The sequence below is a fragment of the Sprattus sprattus genome (assembly GCF_963457725.1).
Source record: "Sprattus sprattus genome assembly, chromosome: 2".
NCBI lineage: Eukaryota > Metazoa > Chordata > Actinopteri > Clupeiformes > Clupeidae > Sprattus > Sprattus sprattus.
The window spans coordinates 29,668,883-29,678,747 of NC_137921.1; the positions used below are offsets into that span (position 1 = coordinate 29,668,883).

The following is a 9,865-nucleotide window of genomic DNA, read 5'->3' on the forward strand; positions in this document are numbered from 1 at the left end:
TGAAAAAAAAGTGCAAAATCTGAGAAAAAGTTCCTCAGAAAATGACAACTGTTTTCTTTTTTTTTCCTCTCTCTCCCCCGTTTTTTTTCACAGTGCTCTTTTAAGCTATTGTACTGCACACAGAATCAGGCTCTGGAGCCTCCATACAGAGGAACAATCAAGCAGTGAGATTGTGAATCAGCAGGGGTGCCTGGCTTTGCTTTCCTACATCTCCCCCTCCTTTTCTCGCGCTCTCTCTCTCTGGCTCTATTTGGCTCTCTCTCTCATTTTTGTCTCTCTCTCATTTCTCTCTCTCTCTCTCTCTCTCTCTCTCACTCTTTCTCTCCATTGTCTCCTTGAAGGAGTGCTGTATCAGCAAGGAACAGGGGAGATAAAGAGGAGACAAAAGCATGTTAGCATGTTAGCATGTGCTGCCAAGCCACAGGCAGACAGGGACAGCATGTTTGTCACGAGGGGCCGAGCCAGCAGAGGCTAACGCTGGACCTTTCCCGCCGAACACCAACAGCATGGAGAAACCCTCGAAGAGGCTCCAAATACATGTCACGTCAAGGCACCCACAAAACAAAAGAAAAATAAATTCTTCTCTTTACCTCAGCTTGGAACCAACCATATGTTCGAATAACCTCCGGGTAGAGATAATATTTACATGTATAAATGCAGAATATACACCTTGATATTACAATGAGCCTTAGGCATTGGCTGGCCATCAAAGTTGAGAGGAAAGTGAGGAGGGGGGGGGGGGGGGGGCATTATTTTAAAGAGCATGCGAGTATACAACCCTAGACACCGTGGCTACTGCCATCCGAGGCCATAAAGTAAATAATCAAATAAAGGCGGAGGTGCCGAGGCATCCCGACAGACTGCCACGAGCGGACCTGTCGCCGCGGTGACAGCGGCGGGGCGAAGGCCCCCCTCTGTAATCTGATCCCTGCCTCATTTCACCCGCGTCAAATCTTACTCAGCCACTCTCCTCTCACCCCATTTTCACCCTTCAAAAAATAACATTACATCACTCCGCTAGTCATTTTTATAAATGGGACGTCCCCCCCAGGCCTGAAACCATACACTATTCAAACACATGCCTCCAGAAAACTGGCCTTTTGTTGAGGTCGGCTGCAGAGAAGGGAAAAAAAAAGTCAAAATAAAGCGACATGTCTGTGCAGAGCATTTAGCGAGTGTTTCGCTGAAGGATTGTTGGGATTTGACATTGGTTTATAAGATTTAGATTTATAACGGTTGTGAGATGTTTACAATGACCAAATCAGCTCCTTTTCAATATCATCTGGCCAGACATTTGTTTAGAGGAGAGCCAGAAACCAGAACCCCCCCGTCCCCCCGCCCCTCCGCCTCAAAGTTCAAAACTCAACAACTTTTTTCTTCTTCTCTGTATTATACATTTTTTACAGATATAAAAGATTTTACTGTTTGGGTTTGAGGGAGATAAAGCTCTGTTTAAGTGGCTGTCAGTGAATGAAAAACATGCGACAGGAACTCTACAAACGGTCATCAGTGGTTAATTACAAACAGATTCTACACAGGCTCCATGCTGCGAGAACCATTAGAAAATTAGAAAAGTCTTTAATATGACAACTGCAACTTAGCGAGGCTGTAAATCCCCTTGTACTCCCCTTTCGTACGGCAAGTATTTTCCTTTTTTTTTTTTTTTTTTCAAAGCCAAGGTTCAAGGTGGTGTCACAGAACTGGCGGTTACATTAGGCAATTGGATGCCGTGACACCATTCTTAAGTGCTTGGAGATCCAAGCGTTCAAGCTCCTTTGAGACTGGTATGCCCCAATTCTCTGACGCAAGGGGGAACCAAACAGAGGAATCTGCTATTTGGCATCTCGCCTTTCATGTACAGACAGGGTTATGTCACTTTTTGTGCTTTGAATAAATAATGTTTCCCAAGAAAAAAAAAGAAGAATTGCTAGCTAGCACAGTTCTAAGTCATCGTGACCCAGTACTGATACAGTAGGATGGCATTGTTTGAGAGTATTTTTGGAATAGCGGCGGCATGGCAGTACATCTAACAACATGACTAGGGCGTGGGTGTTCCAGGGACTGTAGAGTCACTGACAACATGCCGGCATTGTTTTCCCTGTCTGACTTTACGAGTCGACCTCGCTTGTGGCCTTTAGTCACACGTCTCACATAAGGCAGCTGTGTCGCTTGGTATGCGGCTGGCTGCGATGTTTAGTCCTGGGCTATCATCGGGCTTGATCTACTGCTCTTCTCACCAGCCTCTCACACAGTGACCCAGAGTGTGTTTAACACAGGTGGCTGGATTTAGTGGCTGGAGATGTGGCCGTGATGACTATGTGTGTCCACATCCTACTAGTCCGCTATTAAATATTAAAGTGTGCCGAAAGTTACTAATCCAGCACTCATCAAACAGAACATTCATTGTGAGAAGGGGGGTAGTATCAATATCAAAGTGCAATTTTAAACCTCAAGTTAGCAGTACACTGGGCATCATAAAAATGTCAGTCTTAAACAGAGCGAGCAACAACCTACACACACACACACACACACACTCTTGAACTCCCCGACTATATTTCTCTGTGACACAAGAAGAGAAAGAGCAAGAACGCTTTGGCAAAGTAGCATTCCTGTCTGTGGGATGAGAGGCAAAATATGTTAGGAATGAAACCAAGCAGTGAAGGGGGAGAGGGGAGAGAACACACACACACACACACACACACACACACACACACACACACACACATAGAGCGAAGAGTCTGCTCAGGAGAGCAGTCAGAACTGGGTTCCTCTTCTCTGGAGAGTGTATGTGTGTGTGTGTGTGTAAGCCATCACACCATTGTGTTTGTTTATAGATCTCTATACAGCCCAGAATAAGCACACAGGCCCAGGTCAAAGGTCGGGCCCTGCCAGCGCCCACGCTCCATCCTGCAGGTGCTGTCATCCACCCTGGGGACTGCGAGGGGGGGGGGGGGAGGGGAGGGAGATGACAAATAAAGATTGTCACAGGAGGGGACCCTTCTCGCTGCCACAGCATCGTCATGACAACCCCACACACAGAAACGCCGCGGAGCGATACAGATAAAAATCGATAGCAACAGCAACGGACCCACCGGCATCCAAGGAGAGCTGGCCAGCCATTTATCAAAGCCTATTCAAAATTGACTGGTTTATCGGTGATAAAAGAACAGCAAAGCCTCCGATTGTTTGTCCACTTCCTCAATTTCTTACGGAAAGTATTTTGTGGCTTTGACACGGCAAGCACAACATTTAGCAAATAGGTTGCTTTAGACTAATCACTGGCACCTGCTTTTCCAAACAGTTTAATAATTGATCAAAAATAAGGGCTTGGGGTGGCGAGGGTGCTGACAGTGCTGCCATTTTAATGTATTCCGTTTAATAAAACATTGGCATCCACAAAGGGGAGAAATATTGCTGAAAATGTCCACATCGTCCCAGCTCTTCTAAATAACAGTGACATTAACAGCGTTTCAAGTCATAAGCGCTCATCATTAACATCTCCTCAGCAGCACTGCATCAGGAGCAGCCAGCAGCACAAAGCACAGCTGACTTTTGATTGTGACAATGAGAGGAACTCCAACACACTCCGTCAATAATTAATTACAGGAATCTATGCAGTGGAAAGGTAAAGACATTGCAATGTTTTTTATGCTTTCGCCTCATTTTTTTCAAACGCCAATAAATTAATAAATAAATATGAGGAAGTGAGTTGTTTGTGTTTATTTCCACAAAGGCTTTTTAAAGAAAAAAAAAACGTATCAACTGAATCAAGTAAGAATGCTTATGTGTTTTGCCGAAATCAAGAACTGAAAGAAAATTAACCTTTCTGGACTCATTTTTTTTTAATTTGATAAAACTGACATTTTATCAAATTATTAAATATGAAAAAAAGTCATACACAGGCGGTGTTTTGCCATTAAAAGCCAACATTAGCTACATATGGAATTGATAGAATTTTACCAAACAATTTTAAACAACTTTATTCATTTGCATTTAAACAGTATGAAACCTCACATTCAAAACTCTTTTAACAAAAAACAAAAAAAACGAGAAGGAGAAATTCTCTCGACAGCACAAAATGTCGGCAACTACACAGGGATCCCCCAGAGAGAAGCGCGTGCTGTCAAAACGGGACCCAAATAGCCTTGCTAATGCGTCTGGAGCAGTCATACATATTCAGAGTCTTAAAACGAGACAGATTCCAGAGCGCCATCACGCCGCGCACCGTGTCATATTTATGTTACATCTGGCAACGTCAGGCACAGAGCAGAGCAGAGCAGAGCCGAGCCGAGTCGAGTCGAGCCATGCCGAGTGGAGCGCCAGTCCATCTCAGCAGCACCGACATGCCCCAGACTAGCCCCGACACCGATCAGAACCACCGTGAGAACACACACACCTACTCCTCTCTCTCTCTCTCTCTCTTTCTCTCTCTCTCTCTCTCTTTCTCTCTTTCTCTCTCTCTCTCTCTCTCTCTCTCTCTCCCTCTCTTTCTCTCCTGCCAGGTTGGTTGGGGCTATTCAGTACCAGGATAGTGGGGAGATGGACCAAGCACACATTGAGGAGGAGAGGCGGTGTGTTGGGAGGGTGTGTGTGTGTGGGGGGGTGGGGGACGTGTAAGAAGTGCAGAGCCCATTAAGTGACAGGCAAGATCACCAGCCCCCATCTCTAATGTATACTGCGCTTGGCAACAGGCCTAGACAGGAAGTTTTATGATTGAAACGAAGACATAAAAGACTGCGGAGAAAATATGTGCATGGATATACATTGTTACATTTGTCATTTTTCAAAAAATGCTCCATTCACAGACAGGAATTTACAGTGCCCGACCAATTGGAGAACATTTTATGAGTATCCAACTAAAAACTTTACGTAGTCGGGCAAGTATTTTAAATATATTGTTAGTATGATAATTTTTTTATGTTATTTTATAAAAAAAAATTCATGGGGCCAATCACTTCTCTCTTGGCCATGAATCACTGCTCCTAAATGGGGACTTGATAGGCTCAGACTCGCTTGGAGCCCTGTGCTGATGACAGGCCTGAGAACCCAAACAACAGAAGGCACATAGCCTCCCTATTAAAACAAAACCCTGTTAAAGAACTGAGTGTTGACGGTGGTGAGATGAGGAGAGGGAGAGGACGGGGGGGGGGTGAAGTGTGTGTGTGTGTGTGTGTGTGTGTGTGTGTGTGTGTGTGTGTGTGTGTGTGTGTGTGTGTGTGTGTTTTTGTGTGTTGGTTGGTTTGGGGGGGGGGGGGGGGGGGGTGGAGGGGGGGGGGGGGTGGGGTCAGGGATTCCCCAGAAGACTTTTTCATCCAGCTTCACTGATAGCGGCCAAACCAAACAGACACAGCTCACCACGGTGATGACAAAACAAACAAAAGCCAAAACCAAGCGCAGCAGCGAAAAGCCCAGGATACTAGGCCCTCGCCCGCTTGTTCAGGGAGAGCACCTTCATCCAGCCCATGTTTTCTACAGAGGAGTACAGATATAATATAATATACACACACACACACACACACACACACACACACACACACACACACACACACACACACACACACAATAAGCCCCCGAAAGCTTGTAGGTTTCTGTGGGCTCTTTCAAAGGGGAGGGAAGAGAAAAGGGGCCAACAGCCAGGAAGAGGTCGGTGTCACAGTGTGCTTCATGTGGACTCGAACTCTCAATGAACCCTAGGAACTGCCAGGGAGTAACACACCATGCAGAACTGTTACTCCCACCTCTAAAACAGCCAGGCTAGACAACAGGACAAAAAAAGGAGAGAGGAGAGAGAGAGAGAGAGAGAGAGAAAGGGAAAGCGAGAGAGAGCAAAAGTATGCGCCAACAGGCCTGAAAAGGCCCCCTGCTCTCTTGAAGACAGAGCCTGATTCAGGGCAATCTCCACAGGGCTGTGGGTCTGGCGAAGAGTGTGGGGGGGGGGGGTGATGGGCTGAGGTGGGGGTTTGGACTTCAATGAAAACATCATGCAAGGGCAGTGTAGCGCACAAGGAGAGAAAAATAAACAGTGGGGTCCAGGCCACCCATGGCATCACCTCCTCTCCACTCCAGCTTCGGCTCGAGCTGCACCACACTCACTCACTCCCTCCCTGCCTCAGTCACTCAGTCTTCGCTCCCTTCCTCACTCGTGAGATAATGAAAAAGATATCTCTCTTTATCCACCATCTATCCCCCCTTTTATTTCATGCACTAATGCCTGTGAGACACACTGTGAAACGTCTGCTGCCGTGCCGAAAGCAAAGGGGAGCGATAGCATCTCAATACTGCCGGTCTGCGAATCCAGTGCAGTTTTCTCTGCCCGACACTGCCGGCCGCCGGGGCCTGAAAGGTGAACACGAAGGCAGAAAAATACTACAGGAGTCGCTGCCCTTTGCACCACTACCACCACCGTCTTCTTCTAGCACTGTCGATTTCAAAAATGTCAAGCGGTAAAGGGGGGGGGGGGGGGGGGGGGGGGGGAGCTGGGGGGGCTGGGGTGCTAGGTGCGGAGGTGACTTAATGTCAGCCGCGTAATGTCAGCTCTTGGTGCAATTATTCCAGTGACACACGCTCTCACACCACAAGAGGGGAGACACAAGTGAAGTAAATGAGATACACACTCTGGCTTTGACAGAGACACACACACACACACACACACACACACACACACCCATACACAGGAAAACATTACGCTGCAACTGGTAACTTAGCTCAAAGCCTTCCATCACTTTCCTGCAATACCTAAAACCTTACTGCCTGCATTTCACAGCATCCGCAATTGATCAGGACCTCCTATAAAAAATACTGTGCTTTCCTCCAGCAGGGATTGGAACCAAATTAAAAGTCACGGGCAGAAGTGCATTAACGAGAAGGAGGGACAGCTTAGCTGATGAAGATGCCTAATGGTTCATGACGGAAAAGTGAAGCTACTCAGCTGGAAAAAAAACACTTATTTTTCTGCAATTCCTGACAGCCACAAAGAGCTATTCACACCTCCAAATGGCCACTGAGAACTACAACTGAGATGGTAATTCCATGGGCTGAACTAACAAAACATAGTTCAGTAACTCACTTCAGAGCATATACTCTATGACCCTTATAAAGGTGAACACAGAGTGTGTGTGTGTGTGTGTGTGTAGACCATCTTTACATTTTGACAACCAACTTTCACAGATTTTCATCAAAAAATTGCATGGCAGCTTAAAGTATTTAAATTAAGCCTCCAGCAACTTAAGACAGTATGTTAACGAAAGGTTTAACCTTTACATATGGGATCACTGAAAACGAGACAGTTTGGTTTACCAAAATACAGCCACTGAAAATGGATGAGTATGGGCTATCCACAGTGCTTGTTAAAAGCATTGCTTAATTTCAACAATGTACGGTAGCGAGAAAGGTGACAGCAAAATTATGTATCTATTAGGATGACAAAGAAATTACATTTATACGCACATGACATAAAAAAGGGAAATAACTTTTACCTGTTTTCTCCTTTATTTCGCACAAGACGTTGAAGAGTGCTGGCTTCATTCGGTGACAGTTCAATGCGTGTTTCCTAAAATAAAATAAAAGTCTATTGAACATCTCTTTCTCTACTGCAGTGAACCGTAGATCGACAGAGATACGACAGCATTTTGGGCCTACATAGATGTCTGACATGAAGCCTACGACTAACAAAAAACATATATAATGCATATGTATTATGTTCTTAAATATAAATATCTCTACGTCGAAGGGAATTTTTTTCAACAGCAAACTTCACCGAGTTGCCCAACATCAGCCTAAAACTTTCTCTGCCGTTTGACCCTTTTATTGCTTGTACATTTAAATATTTCATAAACTTTTACAATCTCGTAAAATTATTCATTGTTTGAAAAAAAAAAAGTGAAAGTCCTCTCTATGTATGTTTGTATGTTATTTAATTATTAATACAGTTATTGTTGCCATTTTTATTGTTTATGAATTTTGGATTGTCTTTAGTCTGTATTTTACAGGTTATTCATGAAGTTACATTCAGACTACAATGTGGTTTTATTTGTAAATTTGTATATTTTAAAACACAAAAGTTCGACAATGCTTTTTACACGTTGTACGGAATTTTACACGACCAAATTGACAATAAAGTAGCCTGATATCGGGTTATTTAGAGTTTAAATGTTTATTTAGTATTTTAGCTGTTAAATCGAAAGAGAGTGGTTATTGTTTTGGCCAAGCTTTAGACAATGACTTATTATGTCCGACACACTGATATATTATTCAAGCGTGCCAACATAATAATAATGAAATACTTCCTGAGCTTTGGTGTTAAAACAAAATGAATCTAGATTCCATCATGTTTAAGTCTACCGAAAATGGACGGGGACAAGTAGGCTAGTCTATGTAATAGACTATAGCTGTCACATCTGCCTATAATTATTGCAAATCCGTCTCTCTAGTGATTCTGACATCATGTTGTGACCATTTAACAAAAGAAATGCAGTTACCTGACAATTTGTGACCACTTATTTCACCAATACAGAAGACAGATCAGCATCATGCGTGGTCATGACAGAACCAGGTGACATCTTCAAATGCAGTCCTTAAGAATAATGTCTCTTTAACAAATAGCCAATAATACTGAATGTCAAAGTCACAAGTTATCAATCTGTTATTCAAATTGTTCTCACTTGACATGACAAAGTTTACATGAAAACAGTGACGGCCGAGAGTGAATGTCACTGCTATAAACTACGATCTGCTTTGTATTTTTTACTCTTTGCTGTTGTTTTTCTTGTACATTCTCTCGCGCTTAGCACGCGTAATTATATTCCTTAGACAGCTTTCGGGGAAGCTCGGGATGCTGCTGGTCTAATCAAAGAGTGTGTTCAAAAATGTCACCATCAAGGCTCCCAGTTAAAATGTAGTGTCCAACATAATTGTGTTAGAACATGCGGGACACATCTCAAGACATCTCACCTGGCCTGTGCTTCGTCCAGACTTTGATCTGTGATGGTCATAATTTGCTGTAAAATGTCTCCAATGTCTTGTTTTCTTCCGTCACCGTCGGCCCCTCCGGTGCCCTCCTGCATGTGTTGAGACAGGCCGGGGTGCCCTGTCATCCCGACTCCCGCGTGAGAGTGCATCAACCGGGTCTGCTCGTCCATGTCGTTCGAATTAATGTTGTATCTCAACGCCGCTTCGTTCGTTCGCGCGACTCTCCTGTAAACTACAAGAATACGCACGGAAATTCCTTCGATGCTATGCTGAGTCCACACCGATCCTTCCCTTGCTGGCTCCTCTTATGTTTTTTGCCGTTGCAAGAGACGTTATAGGGAAAAGGCAAACCCTCTGCCGTGCTCTCTCCCAGCTGGTCTCGAGCTAAATGTGAAACCTGATCTGAAATACTGCCTTGACCCACTGTGTCTATGCGTGGAAGAGCGGGGAGCAGAGCTGAAACTGTAAATTCGGCGCGTGCTTTCTCCCGCGTTATAACGGTGACAGGTTCCCGGTGTGCAACCGTTCCACCCAATAGACAGTGCTGCGTCGGAGGGAAGAGGGTTTCAGACCTTAGATATAGGTTATTTCGACTTGTTTCATCCCTTTGCTTTTGTTACGTCGAGCACTGGCAGCGCATAGCGAGACTATGAAGCACAAACTCCACCCACCCGACATGATTGGAAATAGAGACCATTTAGCTCCTCCTTGAAGTGCTTCACATGAAACGTCAATCATGGCACAGGGAAGGTGGGACGCAGGAACCAGCTTTAATACTGTATCCGATGTATCGTGTTGTAAGCACTTAGACACTTCGGAGTGGCATCTCAGGTGATGGATTGGAGCAGATCTCGAAGTAAGTAATTGTGGTTGAGAACAAGAGGGCTGCTCCTGTCTA

General features: G+C 44.7%; 1 protein-coding gene across 2 annotated transcripts in view; it reads right to left on the reverse strand.

Moving 5' to 3' along the window:
• The window catches only part of pbx1b (pre-B-cell leukemia homeobox 1b), a 68,149-nt gene extending 58,567 nt beyond the window's left edge, over positions 1–9,582 (reverse strand). For both annotated transcript variants that reach the window (XM_080832257.1, XM_080832255.1), the window contains exons 1-2: positions 8,950–9,582; positions 7,476–7,549 (exon numbers count right to left, since the gene is read on the reverse strand). In XM_080832257.1, coding sequence (XP_080688383.1) covers positions 7,476–7,549; positions 8,950–9,137 — 262 coding nt within the window. In that variant the 5' untranslated portion in view covers positions 9,138–9,582. The remainder of the gene's footprint in view (positions 1–7,475; positions 7,550–8,949) is intronic.
• Between the last annotated feature and the right edge of the window lie 283 nt (positions 9,583–9,865).